At 40.6% G+C, this 19847-nt stretch overlaps 1 protein-coding gene across 6 annotated transcripts in view; it reads left to right on the top strand.

Moving 5' to 3' along the window:
• MAP3K20 (mitogen-activated protein kinase kinase kinase 20) overlaps nucleotides 1-19847 on the top strand; it is a 186931-nt gene that overhangs the window by 128697 nt on the left and 38387 nt on the right. For 5 of the 6 annotated variants that reach the window (XM_045868602.3, XM_045868601.3, XM_064586691.1 and 2 more), the window contains 2 exons: nucleotides 6524-6659; nucleotides 18447-18491. In XM_045868602.3, the coding sequence (XP_045724558.1) occupies nucleotides 6524-6659; nucleotides 18447-18491 (181 nt within the window). Of the gene's footprint in view, nucleotides 1-6523; nucleotides 6660-10383; nucleotides 15884-18446; nucleotides 18492-19847 lie in introns of those variants that run through there. The other variant, XM_045868604.3, reaches the window with a different exon arrangement.

Below are 19847 nucleotides of genomic sequence, written 5' to 3' on the forward strand. Positions count from 1 at the left end.
AGATTTAAGTAACTTCTCTCCGCTCTTGAGAGCCTCCGTGGTAGTGCGATGCCTTACGCCACCTGCTGATGCCCAGGGAATACTGCATGTACTCTGAAAACGATGGCGTTGTTAACTCCTGTGATTAGACATTTCCTTGGGCTTTCTGTTTGATTGTGTTTTACAATAACCTTATTTATTTTTATTCCTTTGAACTCTATCCAGGGCCAGTGAGTTAAATGGATTTTTATTTAGGGAAACAAAAGTCATACTGTCTGCTTGAGTGTAGGTATGACGGGTTTTGTTCTGGACTTAAATAATTAACAAAACAAGTAATAATGTTGCCTACAAGATCAGTGGAAATCTAATCAGATGACCCCGCTTTTAAATCCACGTAGGGGATTACTCTAGTACAAAGGCCAATGCTTCACAAGACTCATGAGACCCTTTGTGCTTTGACCTCAGCAGTCTTACCTCAGGAGCATAGTTCTGCCTCTTAATTTCTGGCTTCTGGTCCCTCAACAGATGCGTATTTCTTCCTCATGCAGAGTCCTTGCAAATGCAGTTTCTTCTGTATAAAATTCATCCCTTTCAGCGGCGTACCACCCCTGACACCCACATCCAGCTTGGCTCCTATTCGTCACAGAGAGCAACTGAAATAACATGTCTTTAGGGAAATGTTTCTGACCCTAGATAGATGAGGTTCCACTTTATGTGCCCTGAGAGCACCTCCTTCATAGCCACGACTGCTGTTGGAATGAATAAGTTAGTTCTGTAGTCTGTTGTTTAATCTGTGTCTCGCTGGCCGAAATGTAAACGGGTCAGATAATTTCTTTTGTTCATTACTATAACTGCAGCATCTAGAATGTGCCTTGAACACAGCAGTGGCTCCATAAATACTAGAGGAAGGAAACACCACGGTGGTAGTAATATTAAAAGACATTACGGTATTACACAAGGGAAAATAAATATGTAAGCTACTTTGCTGACTATGACAAGTGTGCCTCTGACATTCGTTCATTCAGATAGTGCCTGAATCTCTGCCGCGGCAAGGTGCTCCTGTCCGGTGCTGTGGCGGTGAGCAGAAGGGCCCCAGTGCACATGGACTGGGGTGTCTCATGTCAAACTGCTAAATATAAATATACAAGTAACGTTTTAGGACTCTTGATAAGTATGATGACAGAGAAGTACTGGACATGTGAGACTATACAACTATGAAATCTAATCTAGTCTGACAAGGTAATAAGAGGATTTCCTGGGGAGAAGCTGTTTGATCTGTTCTCCAAAAGATCAGTGGGATTTTAACATTACTACTGATACCCTTGAGATGTAGTATCTCAGATACTGTATATCAGAATATAGGGAGGGAGTTGGTAAGTTTTCGATATAAAAATGTAAAAGCTCCCTATGGCCAAAAGCAATAGCCGTCACGAACTTCCAACGCAAAGGCCATCTGCTCGACAACCATTTCCCCCCATATAATAGCTCAGCACATCTCAAAGTTTTTGGTCTCAGGACTCCATTATACTCTAAAAAATTATTGAGGACTACAAAGAGATTTTGTTTCAGTGAGTTACATCTGTCAATATTTACCACACTCAAAATGAGAATGGAGAAAAAAATGTAAATATGTAGTTATTGATTCATTTAAGAAACAATAAATCCTGCCTCTACATTCAGCCTGTGGCTTTGCCACCTCTCATGAAGCCTCTGGAAACAGTCTGTACGCTCGTGAGAGAATGAGAGTTGAAAAGGCAAATCATGTCTTAATGTTATTCTGAAAACAGTTTAACCTCTTGAATCGTTTGAAAACCTCTCATGGGTCCCCAGATCACACTTTGAAAACCGCTGTAGTAGACAAAGTTACTGTCTAAAATAATACTTTAATTATAGTCCCATTCTAAAGGACATGAAAGGCATTTCACAAAAGGGGAAATCAAATGGCCAATAAATATATGAAAAATAGTTAACCTCACTTACCAATCAGGTAACTATAAGGGAACATAATTCATTTACCAGATTGGCAAAGTTTTACATTATGAAAATATCCAGCATTATAAACTTTCTAGTATGTTGCTGGTGAAAATACTACCTTTCAGACCCCTCCAACACTACCATTTTATCTCTAAGAAAATAAATGGAAAGGTTGTGCAAGAATGTATGGACACCTGCTTATTAGCACAGCGTCGTTTAGAATTGCAAACTAGAATGGCATAAAGTACAATAAAAAGATTTTGGGGTTTTTGTGGTTTTTATGGTTTTAAAAACTGATAATATCTCCATATACAGAATAGATGGAGCCATTCATGATATAACAGATCTGACAGATGATTTAAAAATAGAGGCACTAGGGTCCAGTATGACTGGAATGATTCCGGTTTTTTGTAAAATAGACATATTTATGTGTATATGCTGTGTGCACATAGAGAAAAGTATCAAAAGGCCAGTATTACCATTGGATAATGAAATTATGAGAGAGTGGTTTCTCTTTGGAGATCTTTATGTCCTGCAAACCTGGATAGTTGAATAATACATTTTTTAAATGCTTCACAATGAAAAGATGAGGAAAATAACATTGGTAGTACATTAATGTATTTTTAGTAAAAAGCAAGCAGTTGCCTAGCTGGCTTCTTCCTTGGCTGTCCTTCAGGAGCTAATTAATCCTGAGGGCTGGTGAGAGAATACCTATCTTTACCTGAACCACTAAACTAGTCTGAGAAGTCGTAGAGCTGTTTTAACTGAACTTGGCAACTGGTTAAAAACATAGGGGGTAGTAATGATGTTAGAGTCACAATACACACAGCTGTCATTCATTATATTCTTACCAGATGCTTGTACTTTATCTGGATCATCTTGTTTTAATCCACATGACCATCCTAACTTCTTTCACAGATGTAAAATCTGAGGCCTGGACAGGTTGGGTCACCTGTCCCAGATCACACCGTGTAAGACAGAGCCAGTGCTAGAACCCACGTGGTCTGGTCCCACAGGCCTGCCGGGGCACACAGTCTATGCGGTGCTGTTCCTGGACCCCCATGGCCGGTGCCAAGCCTTCCACTCATCTAGCACGCGGAGTTCACTTGACTCGATTCCTTTGCGCAAAGAGAAATACTACAGAGCATGATTACTTTAGGTTATGATTAAGACAAAACAACTATCCTACTCTATGCCACATACTAGAAAGAATTAAATGCTTTGTCAGATCATCTGGATATTTCTAAGAACAACACATTCAGACTGTTCCCTTTTGTCTGGTGTCTGAAACCACGTGACTAGGGCCAAAAGCATGTGTAGGAAATCTGGTGTTTCTGGCAAACGCTTGTTTTCTGGTAGAGCTTCCTTACACATAGACCCGATGAAACATCCTGTTTTAGAGAATTAGATGGTTCTTAAAATTGTTTTTAAAACTAGGTTATTAACAACCACATAAACTATGTTTTTTTCTTTTGACCTATTAGATGATAGGAAAGAAATCTGTCAGGCATTTCCTTGTTCATCATATCTTCAGCTTGTCTCTCCTTTTATTGACTTATTAGCAATAATAGCAGTGAGTATTAAGAACAGGAAATGTGTCACCCTCTTGGTCATGTTTGCAATTTTCATTGCCCCACGTGACTGTCTCCAGACCCGTGGTAATCCGCACTGAGCAAGCTCTGTGGTGCTGGATGGCGTGTTCGGAGTTGGGCCTCTTGTCAGAATACTTTGCTGGTTGTAGTCCTCCTTGGTGATCAGAATACTCTCGCTGTGGCATGCCTTGTTAAAAACAAAAAACAGATAAAAAAATGTAACCTTTGCAATTTGGATATTAGCACCAATCATTTAATATATAACATTACTATACACTATACATACTACCTATTTATCGTCAGGTATAATATGGCTGTTTTTACAAATTGACCTTAAAAAGAGAACTCCAGTTCACTCTGTTTTTCGCATATGGAGAATTGATACTAGGGGAAGTCAACCTTAGTTAGATTTGGGTTAAGAAAAAAACCATAATTTTCATCAACTAAACACTTTTTTAAAACACTTTTATTTATCGAACAGGAAGGTGATACAGGCACATCAACAGATGCTTTGATGCAAAACAGTGCATGGGCAACACAGGGAACAGCGAGGGGGGCAGCTGTCCTGATGCCCCCCTGGGGTCTGCGTTGCATCCGACACTCCCTGCAGACCCGGGGCGCCTGGGGGAGCAGAGCTGGAAGTGCTGAGCCTGAGGAGATGGGTTGAGGAAGCACATTCTACTCAGTGTTTGGTTCCCTGTGTCGCAGCTTTCAGCTTACTTAACTGTTGATCTGTTTTCCAGAAGGGCTCAAAATCACAGTCGGCTCCCAGAGCTGAAATGTGGCTTAAATTACGAGGGAACTCGAATGTGCTGGCCGTGTACCCCGACCAAACGGTCTGGGCGCGCTCCGTCCCTCTGGCAGGGGTGTGGGCGGCGGGGCTGAAGCACTGAGCACACCGCAACCGCAGCCCCAGGCCCCGGCCGTCCGCCACGGAGCGTGCAGCCTTCTCCCATCACCCGCTCACCCCCTCCGTTTCCCAGGGTGGCTCGTCCGTCCTTCCTTCGTCACACAAGTTTCACCTAAGGTTTCCCACAGTGGTTTTTTCCCCCTCAGTCCTCCATTTGGAAAATAAACGCAAACTCACCTCTGAAGGGGCATAATACTCTTGTCAGAAATACCCAGAAATATACAATCTGGATTTTAGGACAGTCATGATTCTGAAAGATTGCTGACTTAGTGCCTTTCTTTAGGGTATGTAGTATGACTCTATCGTTCTATCATTTTCAAATGGCACCAGGAAAAGGGCTGGAGCGCTGACAGCAGATGCTTTTACACTCACTTGCTACCTCCCTGGCGCCAAGGTGTACCTTTCAGACAGCCAGGGAAGCAAAGTGCCGGGCCGAGATCCAGACCCCCCTCAGTAGCTGCTCCCTGTCTTGGATGTTGCCAGTTAATGCCCATAGCATTTTTGTTTTCATTTCGTTCTCATCCACAAGGGCATTGGAATGAGATGGCCGTGTATTCTAATTTTCCCTGGAGCTAAAAGGCAGATTTGGGTTACATAGGTCTGGGGCAGTACCTTCCATAGTCAGGGTCCCAGCCAGCCTCATGCCATGGGTACAGCAGGTGTGGCTCAGTGGCACCCGGAAGCAGCACGTAGTTAACCTCCAGCCATCAGCTGCTTCCAGGCCTTTCAGAAACCCAAGGGAAGGCACTTCCAGCTCTCAGAGCGTAACTGAGACTTACACACTGTGACAGCCTTGAAGGAAGACAGCTTGTGTTGAGCAATGTCAACAGTTCATTTTCTACAAAGGACGGGTTCCTAGAACTGGACAAATTCCAAGGGGTGAGCTTGGTTGGCCTATTGAGACTAAGGAGGGAACTTCCAAAAAAATGATTAGACTTTGAAAAGAATCGTAGAGTTCATCTGGCCCACACTTGCCTGATTATAAAAGTCACCTGGGTCTTTTATTAAATAATGGAAATTCCTAGGCCCCACCCAGCCCTACTGAATCATGAGCCCTAAAGAAGGGTCCTGGGAATCTGTGTTTTGTTGTATATTTGTTAACAAGCTGCCCAGGTAGTTATTAGGATCAGGCAAGGGGGGAACCCTGATGTAAGATAATCATCACCCCCTAGAGCTGAGGAAACTGGGTCAGTTAATCAGTTGACTGAGGCACCCAGCTAGGGAATAAGCGAACGTGAGTTTACTGGTGATGTGGTGTGGATCACCTAACCTGAATATCATTTCCCCATCTGTATGGGATTAGTACCTGTTTCTGGGGGCTGTTACAGGAATAAGATGAGATACTGTGTAATAGTGCTTTCTGAACTGTAAAGGGCTACCTGAAGGTCAGCATTCCCTAACTAGCTAACCCAGGATGCAGCTCTGTAGCTCAGGCTCTACCCCAGGGGGTCTTCAGTGCTTCGTTAAAGAGGTGATTTTAAAGAAGTGTTTTGAACTTCTTTTCCCAAACTAGAAACTACCTGTTGATTTTACAGGATATGACAGATTTTCTTCTTTGATAGTTGACTGTTTGGTTTAGAAGCACGTTTTCCCAACCTCACAGGTAAAAAGGATCAGATTGACGGTTACCAGAGGTTGGGGGGGAGGGCATATAGGAGGAAGGTGGTCAAAAGGCATAAACTTCTAGTTACAAGATACGTAAGTCCAAGGAATGTAATGTGTAGCACGATGACTATAGTCTAATGTATTATATATGTGAAAGTTGTTTAGAGAGTCAATCTTAGAATTCTCATCACAAGAAAAAATTTTTTTTTGCTTTCTCTGTATGAGATGATGGATACTAACGAAATTTATAGTGGTCATCATTTCACAGTATGTGTAACTCAGGTTAGTATGCTGTACACCTTAAACTTCCACAGTGATGTAGGTCCATTAGATCTCAATAAAACTGGTGAAAAATAAAAGCGCAAATGTTAGCCTTTTACAGTGATTAAGCATTCTGATGAACCACTAAGCGTTTACTAACTCTTGAGCAAAGCTGAGACTTAAACCAGTCATCCCTGTGCAGGTGCGAAATCGAGGCAACTCTCGAGAGGCTGAAGAAACTCGAACGGGACCTCAGCTGTAAAGAGCAAGAACTCAAAGAAAGGGAAAGACGTCTGAGGATGTGGGAGCAAAAGCTGACGGAGCAGTCCAACACCCCGGTGAGTGCTCCCACCAGGGTGGCTCAGCCCCCCACTTAGAAAATGTAGCCAAGCGGGGCAGCATGGCAGCCCCCCCCCCCCCGCCACTAGTGGGCACTATTACCCCCACTGCCACCACCTCACTTGCTGCCTTCTGCCTGCACAGGAACAGGGCTGTGTTGACACTCAAGTAACACGCAGATCTAATTTCAATTAACAAAATGCCAGAAATTTAAAAGAAAAGCTTAGCCTATTTCTGGCTCTTTCTCTAAGAACTGTTATTATCAGTGTGTTTGTATATTAGAATTACAAAAATAAAATGCAGTGAATTTTCATACCATCTGTTAGATCCCCAGAACATGTGCCTAAAGGCTGATTAACTCCATGGAGTCCATCAGTAATTAATAAGCGTAATGCCGCGGCAGCTAGCTGTCCAAGAGTCTTGATGTGGCAGAACTTAACCAAGTTTTCCTCCTAAAAGAAAGCAAACTTAGTGACATATAAATGACAAGCATTAATATTCCTCGCTCGATTTAGTGTTATAATCATTGCAGCAAGAGATTGGAAAAAGACTTCCCTTGGGACAAGCCTCCAGTATTTACTACACTTAGGAAATACCTTGGTTTTCTTCCAAGTCTTCTATTTAGAGGAAAATAAAAATTCTTTTTAAGGATTTCACTAGTTACATATTTAGCTTGTGCCTATATCTTGCCATGATATATTAAAGTCTAATCAAATTTTAGGATTCTTCCCTATTTTGAATGATTTATCATTTCAGGAATTGTTTATCATTGGCTTTTCCAGGGTTCTTAATGGGTAATAAATCACAAGTAATGGTAAAATTAGAGGTAATCTTGTTATGTATCTTAAATTAATTTTGGTAGTTGCTGTGGCAGTTATATCCAAAAAATACTTAAATGCCCTTCACTTTGTAATCTTCAAAAAGGTTTCCTATTTTTAAAAGCCTTAATCTTCATTAAGCAGCCAGTGCCCAGGTGCAAAGTATTTTCCAGTGTCTAAAGAATAAAAGAGTTTGCCTCCTTTTCCAGTTCATGTGGAGAAGCAACCTGATATCCAGAAAAGGGAAATACAGTGAAGTTAAATGTTTATTATCAGATTTAACTTTTTCCGAAATGACTTTGGCTGTGCAGGGATTTCCAAAGTAAGAACTGAATTGCTATACGTAAGACTACCAGTACTAAAAGGTACCACATTTTATAAGTTCAGTGAATTTAACTTGCCTCCCAAGAAGGAAGTCGAGGGAAGTCTCCTGTTCTGGTTGAATTGGTACCAACCGGCAGACTCAGAAAGCATTACCCTAAGGGTCTGCAAGGAGCACTGCTTCTCCCAGAGCTCAGGAGAGGCAGAAATATGGCTGTCTTCTGAAGGCTGAGAGGTGTTGTTTTTTGTTTTTAAGTACATTGAAATCTTAAGCTATAAAGCACTGCATGGCTTGACTCCTTCTAAATGTAGCATTGTTAAAAAAAAAAAAACTTTAAAATACCTGTTACAGTATGCCTTAGAATCTTTCTTTGGTTTATTGGCATTAGTTTTGCTAAGAAATCATGGGCTGCCTTGCACACATTATTGCTATTAGTAACATTGTTGTGTAAAACATAATGAAACCGTAGGAGTGCTCAGTAGGTTATATGCTTGCGTTTTAACTCCAGAAAACTTTCTGTAAAGGACCTGCTCTGAAGGCTACCATCTAACAATGGACAGTATGAAGCATGGTCTCAGATTTTTTTTTTCTTTCTTTTTTTCTTTTTCTTTTTTCTTTTTTTTACCTATGAGGGCTAAGTTTTCTTTCTTACAGTACTTGCTTTTAATGTCTCTTCTGCTTAGAGCTGGTATTTCTGAAGGAAAGAAAGTTTGTGCTCAGGCATTTTCTAAGTAGGTATTTTCTTTTATCCTTACATCAGTTTCTAGTTGACTTTAAATGAGGTTTCTGAGAGAAAGATAAAACAAACCTTTTTAAAAGGAAGTAGCTGGAGGCTTAGGCTTTCCATATGTGTGTAGCCTCATCTTAATTATAAAAGTTTAACATTTATGTAACTTCATAAAAGATGGAATTATTGGATTTTTAGGAAGGACACTATTATCTTTCCTGAAATTAAAACATTAGTTGAAGGTATCTGGGAAGATGAATTCTCCATACATAAATATGGACAATGTTTATTTTTTAATTGTTGTTGTAGCTTGATGTAAAAATTTTTTTTCAAAATAAAAACTTACTTGAGAGACAGCTGTTGAGAACTTAACATAATGTGAGGAAGGACCCATGAAATAATAAAATAAATCAGCAACAAAGCACTCCCTAAGAGAATCTAACATTTGAAAACAAATCTGAAAAGCTGGGAAGTTTGACTGCAAGGGAAGTAACATCTGTTTCCAGTGTTAACGGATCTAAAGCAATTTTTTTCTTCCATATAACTGGTACTTTTTAGCTGAAGCTTATGAAGTTGTTAATGAGCTAACAACTCTGGAGATCTTTTCCTAATAGAGTAAGATATTTTTTAAAAAAACTTGTGACTCCAGGGGGCGCCTTGTTGGCTGAGTTGGAGGAACATGCAACGCTTGATCTCTTGGCGTCATGAGTTCAAGCCCCACATAGGTTGTAGAGATTACTTTAAAAAAAACAAAAAAACAAAAAAAACTTAAAAAAACAAACAAACCCCAAAACTCCAATTTAAAAATTAGGAAATCGACCTTAAAATGTATCTTTACATCCAGGATGTAAAGGTCATTCCGTATGTTACTTGTAAATTGTTTATCATAAATTTACCAATATTTAAGCAATACCAAAAATATAAGCCTCAGTTTGCTTATTCCTCAAAAGAAGCAGGAACACTTTTTAGATCCTGACAATTCTACCTCTGAAATGAATATGATCAATACTTAATGGGAATAGGTTAGCTGTTCAAAATAATTACATAAGGTAGAAAATAGATGTCAGTGTCCACGGTGAGAGGGGGAATTCCTAGAAAACAAATTTTGCTAAAAGGACACTTAGAGAATAGAGCACAAGGTAACAGTCTAAATTAATACTAATTCCCTCTCCTCCCAATTGTCATTTGTATTTACATACTTGTTTATAAATTATTAGAGACAGATCTAGAGTTTGTTTACATGTGAATTATGTCATAAGTTGAATAGCATATTTGGCTGTAATAAATAATAAATGGAAACCAGTGAATTCTAGACTCATTTTTAGTTTAGTGTCAAATAGTAATCTAGATAAAAAGGAGATTAATGGCCCAGGTTTCCGTAGAAGGGTATTTACCACTGAACTGTTCTCACGCTTCCTCTAAGCTTTATTCTTTGGTACAACATTTCTTGATTTTTTTACTTGAGATTTAATCTCTACTTATTTTCTTTTTTAATTTCATAGTTAGCTAAATGTTTCTGTGAAAGTGAAATTGGGAAAAATTAAGTGCAATCCTCAAAACTATTTTAAGTGATATGAGGGCTTAAAACTTGCAACTTCCTTCCCATTTGAAATTTGGCCTGCCATGATGCTTTGCAAACTTTTGGTTGTGATTTACTCTGTCATTTATAAATTACGGCAAATATGCTGGAGCCAAACCTGCCATTAAATAAATTCTCACATAATTCCCGACATTCATTTGTTTCACTAATCATTTACCTTCGGTGCAGCACCCACTAATTTTGTGGTATCTGTTTCTTTTATTTAAATTGGTCCTAATTTCTCTTTTTACTTCTGTCCTTTCTTTCCTCATGATAGCTTCTCTTGCCTCTTGCTGCAAGAATGTCTGAGGAGTCTTACTTTGAATCTAAGACAGAGGAGTCAAACAGTGCAGAGATGTCATGTCAGATCACAGCAGCAAGTAACGGGGAGGGCCATGGCATGAACCAGAGTCTGCAGGCCATGATGCTGATGGGCTTTGGGGATGTCTTCTCCATGAACAAAGCAGGAGCTGTGTTGCATTCTGGGATGCAGATAAACATGCAAGCCAAGCAGAATTCTTCCAAAACCACATCTAAGAGAAGGGGGAAGAAGGTCAACATGGCCCTGGGGTTCAGTGATTTTGACTTGTCAGAAGGTGACGATGATGATGATGATGACGGTGAGGAGGAGGATAATGACATGGATAACAATAGTGAATGAAACCAGAAAGCAAAGTAATAAAATTGAAAATGTTTGGAAAAACGAAAGAAACTTGCTATCTCAGTCTGTACAAAAACCAGTAAGGAGGCAGAAAACTAAGCACTGAATTTGTAGGCCAATCACATTTCTATGACAGTCATTTCTTGAATGATTTTACTTTTTTTTTTCTGCTTACAGAAAAATGGGGGGCGGGGGGGATTAAGCCAGAAAGGTATATTTAATGAGTCAGCAAATGTGGTGCCTGATTATAGAAATTTGTGATTCTATTACAATATAGTAGTTTTAACTAATTACATTCTGGCTTTTTTTTTTTTTAAACAAATACTTTAACGTTTGTATTTGATTTGATTTCATTTATTTAATTGCTTAAGAAGACTTACATTTTGAAAAAGCACTCTTACCTCCTCTAATTCTTCTTTGACACTGATTTTCCTGTAACACACTACATTTTTTTTCTTATGATAATACACTGCACTGTCAGAAATAATTGATAGTGACTACAAAATCTTACAATAAAAAAACTGAGATGAAAGAAGGCTATAACAAATACTTCTTCCGAAATACCGAAATGCCAAGAATTTTCGATCCTTAATGGCACAACTACTCACAATAAAATCTGAGAGATATTCTCAATAGTACATTGGGAGAAGAAATGCTCTAATTTGAAACCAACAGCAGATGTTGTAGGCTTTCATACCAGTGCTAGTCCTGGAAGCTTCTGAACAACACACAGTCATCTAAGGCTTAGTTTATAAAAGGAGAAAGAGATGGTCTTAAAGGGCTACTTGTAGGCTGATACCAAGTGCTGACACAGACCAGCTGTGCACCCCCCGTGCGGTGTGCATGTGTTTGTTTTCCAGAGGGGCAGGAGCATCCTGGGTTCTAGATACATGTATAAAGGTTTCAAAGAGGGAACGAAAAGATTATGAAAGGAATAGCACAGGTAAGTTAAACTTACTGAGACAGAAGTACCCGATGAAGGGTCCTTTTTAGATCAAATCCAGCCTTCCAGAGTTGTCTTTTTTTTTTTCTTTTAACCCTGACTCAGCCATGCCAGTGTTAAACGGGAGTAAATGCAGGTGCTGCTCCGACAACCTAGTTCACCAGAGAAATATTCTCAGAATGTTATCATATTTGTCAAAGCTTGTTTAAACTGTAAAACACTGATAAAAAAACTACAAAACATTTGTAGTCATATATATGTACGCATACACACACACGCACGCACGCGCGCGCACACACACACACAGAAAGGCAAAGGCACAAGAACTTTTTTTCACTCTGCATTGGGAAGAAGTGCCATTCATTTGACTATTAAACTAAAATACTTCTGGTGGTTCTTTTTATGGGAAATTTAAGAAAGGATATCATCATAGATATTATCTAATACTATTTCCAACTATATTCAATCATAAAAAGCCTCTTGAAATTTGAAACATGACATGCTTCTAATCCCTATTAACAGCTGAAAAATATCACAAAATGATCAGTACGCTGTGCCAGCTTTATTTGGAGAAAAATAACTATTAAAATGTTCTGGGTGTGAAATGTAGAACAATCTATATACTATACACAGTGAGATAGAAGAATCCGGAGTCAAATTAGGATTCAGAACTGCTGTGTAATCTGTTAAAAATTTTTTAACCTCTGTGTGTCTGTCTGCTCATTTTTGACATGGGAATAATAACAGGACCCACTTGAAAGGACTGTTGTAAGGATGAAATGAAATATTACATGTAAAGCACTTAACACAGTACCAGGCCCATGGTAAGTGGTCAGTTAATTTTAGCCAGTGAAAAGATACTAAAAAAATAAGTAGTTACAGTAACCTGGAAAACAAAACTATCAATTTCAAGTCATGTTTGTTGAGTAGTAGGAGACGGAAGTTAAAGTGAATAGCTTTCAAGAAAGATATAAGAGAACATTCTTAGAATATAAACTATATAAACAAATTTAATCTGTTGCTCTTTGAAGCCTATGTACCTGAGGCGTTTGCAGGCCCTGCCTCCACCCACAGACTAAGTAAAAACAGAAGGAATAGGTAGACCTTTCCCCTAGAGGATGGGTTCCCTAGTAGCCAGTGGCACACCTTCTGTCCATGCAAACATACACAGATACGTGCTCACCGCCAAGCTAGTCCTGGCGGCACCCAGGCACGAGCACATCCAGGCATCCTGTCTGTGCTCAGCAGAGATGTGCTCCCTCCCTCAGGCTGAGCCCCTCAAGCAGAACATCTGGGAGTGCAGCAGAGGGATGGTTTTCAATTCTCGACTTTGCAGCATGTCCAGGTCACTGTGGTCTAGCAACCTGAAGGAGAGAGCCAAAGAGGAAGCAGTTTAAAAGCCTCTTGCACATCTTTCTGGTAAAGATAGTTACTCGTTCCACAGATATTCATTGAGCCCCCTCTCTGTGCCAGGTACTGTTCGAGGGACCAGCTAGAGGGGAATGCTTGCGCTCATGGAGCATCCATGCCAGTGAGCAGAGAGCCTGACAATCAACAAAACAAATGCCTTACGTTATGTAAACGTTTGACAAGAGCATGCTGAGAAGGGGAGCAGGGGAAAGAGGATAACACACACAGGGGAGTGTTGCGGAGTTTACACTGGGCAGAGAAGGCCTCACTGACAGGAATCTCTGGGCTGATATTGGGATCTGTGCCCTTTACATAAGAATCTAAACCCTGTCTCTCCTCTGTAAGAATCATCAACAAAATTAGAACATATAAACAGAATGAAACTGATATTTTTCTTCATTTACATAATAAACCTATTGTAATTACACATAAAATTTTGGTGCATTAATAAAAGGAGCCAGTTAGGGCCCAAAGTGAAAGGTAATAGGACTCTCTATACTCAGACCAAGGTTTACCATTAATTAGGTAAGATTTCCCCAATCTCTCAAGTGCTGCCATTTTCCTCACCAGTATTCCAGAGATGGTTGTAGCTCCATACTCTTACCACGAAGAAACCTCAGGGATTTAGGATACAGCAGAATTGAAAGCTTCAGTGATAAGCATGAAATTGTTCTCCACTTGGCATCGTATTTTAATTGCCACACAGCATTATTTTACTCTGTTCCAAATCAGTGTCTTTCTACGGTTTTGAACATCCCTAAAATCTGAATCATATAAACAGAATTTTAAAGGGGTCTCACTCTGTGAAGATTATGTAGAAGACTTTTAGACTCTATTATTAGTTTTATTACTTTTTAAAAGAACTGTTTATTACATAGAATTTCTAAAGATGATGTTAATTGTGCACCTTCTAATTCACTTTTCAGATCAGTTTTTGAAATGGCAAATTACTGATGTTGGATGTATTTCCAGTTACTTGACTTACAAGAATGTACATTTATAAAGAGAATAATTAAACACTAAGAAATTTAAAGATTCAAAATGATAACAAACTCTGTAGTAATAATTGTCAGAGCCATACAACTGAAAACATAACTACTCTTCTTCATCTTTTTTTCTGTATTCATATAGTCGATCATACAGATCATACACTTTCCTCTGGGGCCCCTAATGGTGTTCCCGAGTGCTGGGACAGATTTTGGGTTGTCACAGGGACTGGGCGTGTGTGGAGTGCCCAGCGCCAGGGGCAGCCCCACCCAGTGAAGAACTCCATCCACAATACCAACAGCATTGTCCCTCCCCCCACTGAGAAACTTGCTAAAGCTGGCAGTTTTAGAGTTCTACATCTCATTTCCCACCTAAACAAACTTGCTCAAGTCAAAAGATGCAGTTTCAAAATGACAACTGCTATACAATATGAATTTTGTAGGTTGGTGACATTTATCTTAAATCCCCACCTGTAGAAAAATGGGTTCTTTCCCCTGAAGAATGCTGGTGGAGACTTTATAAAATAGCAAAATGATGTATTTGGGGGAGGGGGTCCCTCTCCTATCAGACTAATTCCAAAATAAAAAAGAAACCCATCACCGAGGGAGGTTAATTTAAAAGGACTCCCTGTTGTAAAATCACATTTTAATATTCTACATTTCATAACCAAGGGGAGGCAGTTGAAGGCACAGAGCACACTTGTTTTGGATGGTCTGGAAATGTTGAGGGCCGGCGTGCAGCCAGTGGTTTTTAACACGCAGCACATTTGTTAGACTTCAGCAACAGCTGAGGTGTTCAGAACAGATCCCCATTAAAATCAAGGAGTCGGAGGTAAGATGTGGGAGAGAGCCAGAAGGACTTCTCATAGCACTGTGATGTGTACATAACTTTATTTTTCAGAGTGCTCACTGAGCATTTCATAAAAGATCATTTTAAAAGCTACTCTGAGTTAAATGTTGATACCCTTTTTGGTTTTTGGTAACACTGGACTCGCTGCGGGCCTGTTACACCGGGCATTGTCTCACCACACCACGTTTATGGTAGAGCATCATTTTTCTATCATCAGGCACCTTTTGCTGCTTTGGAGTCAGACTGCTTTCCTGTTCTGACTTTAAGCGTTGCCAGAGAGAAGAATCTGTTCTGTTCTGTTTGGGTTGTGGCCCAGCCTGCAAGTGGTAGCATTTCTGTGATGGAAAGGGAGTGTGTACCAGGGAACCCGAAGGGCTACGCCGTTCCCTCGGGCTGCAGCTGAGTTGCATTCTGTGGCCTGGGAGGAGCTTTCGGGCATGTGATTACTGACTTTACAACTAGCGTTTTCAGCAGCTACATTAATTATTTTATATAATGTGCAGAATAGCTTATCTTTTAACGGCAGATACGATACACTGCACATACTGCTTTTGCGCTCTTTTAAAAAATTTTGTACTAAATAATAGGAAATATTTATATTCTTGGAGTGTGCGCTTCGAATACAGGATGGCATTATCACTTTATTTTTTTAACAAAACCTTTTCCTCAACTATTCTATTACAATGTTATTCTGAGCAAATCCTATGCCATATATCTTGTATAATGTTTTATGGAAGATTACATTTCACTCGTGTGTGGTAAGACTACTCATTATCGATTTCGTAGTTGGAATTTGATATTCCAGCACAGAGTCCACAATGTATTCAGAAATCCAAGTTGGTGTCATACATTTCATTTTGATGTGAACTTTTCTTTGCTTTTCTTTGTTTTAAGACTCCATTTTGCAATAAACGTTTTGACAGTAAATCCCTTTGTAATGTGTTGCTGTGTATATTAGATCTTTGCTAGACTGGATTCCCAACATCCTTGGAAGGAATCACTGTCACATGCATGCACACGAATGTGAGCTTTTCTCTCCCGACATCAGTTGGGTATAAATAACGAATTTGCAAAGTGATGGGACAGTCCACAAGGTGGATTTTTTTTTTTAATCCCCAAAGAACAAAAGGCTTAGAGCTCACCCTACAGCAGATACACTGACATGCTAAGAAGGTACAGAAAGCATAAAGGAAATGGTAAACCACAATGTGGCTGGAGATCATTAACTCTTACCTCGGTCTTGCCAAATTCAAACCGTCTTGAAGTAGTGCCTGGCTCCCGCCTCCCCCTCACTGATCTCTGCAAGCCTGGGGCAAGAATCCTGCCGGAGGGATTAGCAAGCTGAATCTGTGCCTTTCTCTCGGCATCAAAATCTTGCTGAGTCACCCTCAGAAGGCTCGAGAACTCTTCCCCTCTCCTTTGGACCCTAAAACCAAATATGTTGGTTTTGATTAGTTGTCACGTGTACAACTTTTATTCAAGAAATACTTATTTCTCTATTTTGTTTAGCACACCATTTGGGAATTGTATACAAACCAAAACACTACAATCGCCCCACTCCCTGTAGAGGCTAGCCTTAATGCAGGGAAATATTTCTGTAACTCAGTCTATTGTTCCTTGAACTTTTCAAAAAAGTTCCTTGTTTCACATTGGTTTCTGTGATGGGAAAAGGGAATGACACATTTCTGCAGCGTGTATTCAGCTGCCTTGTGAAGACATAAGACTTGTCATGTACCTTCTGTGATCAAATTCAGTTTTAGATTTTCTTCAAGTCATTTTCCTTTCTGCATCATTGAAGCAGGTGAGTGCATGTGACGATTCTGACACATGTCAAGTATTTCAGAGGAGGAGAGGGGCAATCCTGAGGGAACTAGGGCACATGGGTACATACAGAAGAGCAGTGATTTATACCCTTGCAGCTTAGCCATAATATTCAAACTCTACACATTCAAATATCCTGTAACTTGCAGGTTTGTTTTGTTTTGTTTTAAACCTGCTTGGCTCCCTAGAGATTTTAACCGTTGCCAGCGAGAATTTAAGCATTTTCAGCAAAGCTGTTAAGCGTTTCCCCTTTATCCTCCAAACATGCTCACACTGCATCCAGTGCTCCGGTAAGGCAAACATGCCCCCCTTCCCTCCTCTGCCCCCTACCACTGCCAGTGTTTGGCCTTCTTGCCTCTCCTCACCCAGAATCGCTTCCCTCTTTCTTGCCCTATAGTACCCAGCTCAAACCACCATGCCTTCTGTTCCCCCATCTTAGTCTGTGAAACCCTCGCTTTTCCCGTGCTAAACCCAGAGAACTGAGCATTTTAGTTAAATGTACCTTGCAGTTGTATTCATTCAAAAACATGGTTCAACAAAAACTTACCAAGGATTGTATGCCAGGCACTGAGTAGACCAGCGTGAAGGTAGCCTTGAACTCCTCCATCTATAATCCATATCTATTTCATATCTATTTCACCCCCAATTAAATTAAAAGCTGCTTGAAGGGAGGGGCATACTTTTCCTAGCAGGGATTTAAGCATGTGAGTTCAAAATATTTGCAGATTAGAAGGATTAACTCACCCACCCTCTGATTTTGAGAGTAATATGAAAAGCAACCAAATTCAACTTCTTTTTTCCACTCATTCACAGAAAAAATCTCTGTAACAAAGGTTGAAAGACACTTTGCCATGTTCTCTTATGAGCAATCCAACCATTCTGGCAAGATAAGTTAGTTAAAGCTAATGCCTATGGCAAACTTTAACTCAAGACACAGGACACACCAAGATTTTTCAGATTATGGAGGCATGTCTCATTTAGTCTGTGGCCATGGGCACATATTGAAACGAGTAGCTCTCTGGCTTTGCAAATGATGCAGGCCAACGTTCTTTTGCAAAGGCACCTTTCGTGTCTACCCCTGATAGGTTAGTTGAGTTTCCATTATAGCAAACTCTGCAACCTGGGTTTCTTGGGACAGAGTCCCATCTAACTCGTCTTTCATCCATGGGTCCTAATACTTGGTTAATGCCAATGAGTCATTTGGTTAAACACTTAGAAATTCTCCTGTGAACAGCAGCATGTAAGTCATCTGAGTACCAAAGAGTTGCTTTGGAGTTTTCTTTAGTAATCATGTGATCTTCATGCTGACTGTGAATTCCAAGGGCGGCTCTGGTTTCTGGCAAATGTCAGCAACTCTTGACTGCCAAGCCCCATTGAGGGAGATGTGTGTGTCAAGTACCAAGAGAGGACGGTATCAAGATCTACAGTCCCGCTGCCACAGTTCGCCAAGTGCAAGGAATTGTCATAGAGGAGCTGGTGCCCGTGGTTGGCTTCTGTGGGCACAGTGCTTGGGGCACTGAGAAATGGCCCATACGGTCAGGAACCTCACCTGTAGGAGGAACCAAGCCAGAGCAGCAGTGGAAAGCTGAAATGGGAAGACAAGGGATAAGCCAAAAAGACAATGGTAATATTGCTTTTGTTTTTCACTGCGTTCGTATTTCCCATGCAGCTGCTGCCCTCCTTTGAGATTGGCTCGTGGACTGAAGACGACGTGGTAAGCCTGCTTCTGTTAACGCCTCGTTTGGCCCGGGCAGGTGGTTCAGACGTTCGTCCACAAGTTACAAATGCAGCCCGAGGGGTCTGGGCCTTAGCAAAGTCTAAGTAGGAGAAGTTGACAAATTCCTTGCTTTTCTATTTTTAATGCAGTAATGATTTAAAATAAGGCCTCAAGAGCAAAGCAAGTATCTCTTCAAATCTTACAAGAGGATTCCACCTCCCTATTTGCTCTGAAAGGTATTCCAGAATACTACCATGAATACCAATGACAGTGTTAAAGGAGTGATCCAGGATACCGAATGAACATTTGTGAAAAAAAAATTTGATCTTAAATTTTCCTATAATACCAAGGATGGACTTGAACCACAGCGGAAAAAGATGTGGTAAAGGCAGTGCTAGCTGGGATTCTGCAGAACTGGGTTTCCTTCCTACCTCAGGCCTGTTTGGAAGTGACAGGTTCATCTTTACTCTGGCCTTCCCAAGGAGGAATGGCCGCCAGCTCCCAGACATTCTCTGCAGCTGGAGCCAAAGGATGAGGACAGATTATTTAGGTCCAAAGGAAGTTCTATACCTTACACTTGGGTAGAAACCCTAAGGGGTAATCCTTCTTAGCCTGTTGCGTCTCTCTGTGTCTTTAGTGAAAGGCCCAGAAAATTCTTGATCAGAGACCTCAGGGGCTTACGCCTGTCCAGGTCCTCTTTATATGCTCAAGGTATCATTATATGAAAAACAGCTGTAATGCCAGGCCGCAGGGAGCCCCTACCCCAGGGGACAGACCGGATGCCACAGGGTACAAACTCACTACTGCAAACTCTTAGGAAGGTCTGTTTACCTAACTCAACCTGGTTTCTGGACTGGGGCATTTTCCTCTCTGCCTACTGTATTCTGGTGAAGTAAAACTGTTTTCAACATTAGCTAACTTTGGCTTATAGCATAGGGTGTAAGAAAACTTGGCACCACTTGTCTCCACTTCTTCCCATTCATTGGGCCTCCTTGATTGTAAAGTTCCACCAGCCCTGCTTTAACAAGGAAAAAGAACTTAGGATCTCCTTTTTCATGGGCCTGGATAGAATCTCTTTATCCCGAGCTGCAAAGTTGGCCCCTCTCATTTGAGAAGAAATTTTTTAAAAAGCACTGAGCTCTAATAGTTATTTTTAGTCTTTTCTCTGAGGTCGAGTGATTTTCAAGCCATGTAAATAAAATCCCAGGGTTAAGGGCTCCCCAGAGAATTGCTGGGACTGGGTCTGGCCTCCCTTCCATCTATGTGAGAGGCTACCAATAAACACGTGCCAAGTTAAATTCAGGGACTGAGGGTCACTGGGTCCAACTTCATTCTATACAGGAAGTTCTGAGC

The sequence above is a fragment of the Mirounga angustirostris genome, unplaced genomic scaffold (genome assembly GCF_029215605.1).
Source record: "Mirounga angustirostris isolate CCGP_5_RB_7025 unplaced genomic scaffold, mMirAng1.0.hap1 SCAF_3, whole genome shotgun sequence".
Lineage (NCBI taxonomy): Eukaryota > Metazoa > Chordata > Mammalia > Carnivora > Phocidae > Mirounga > Mirounga angustirostris.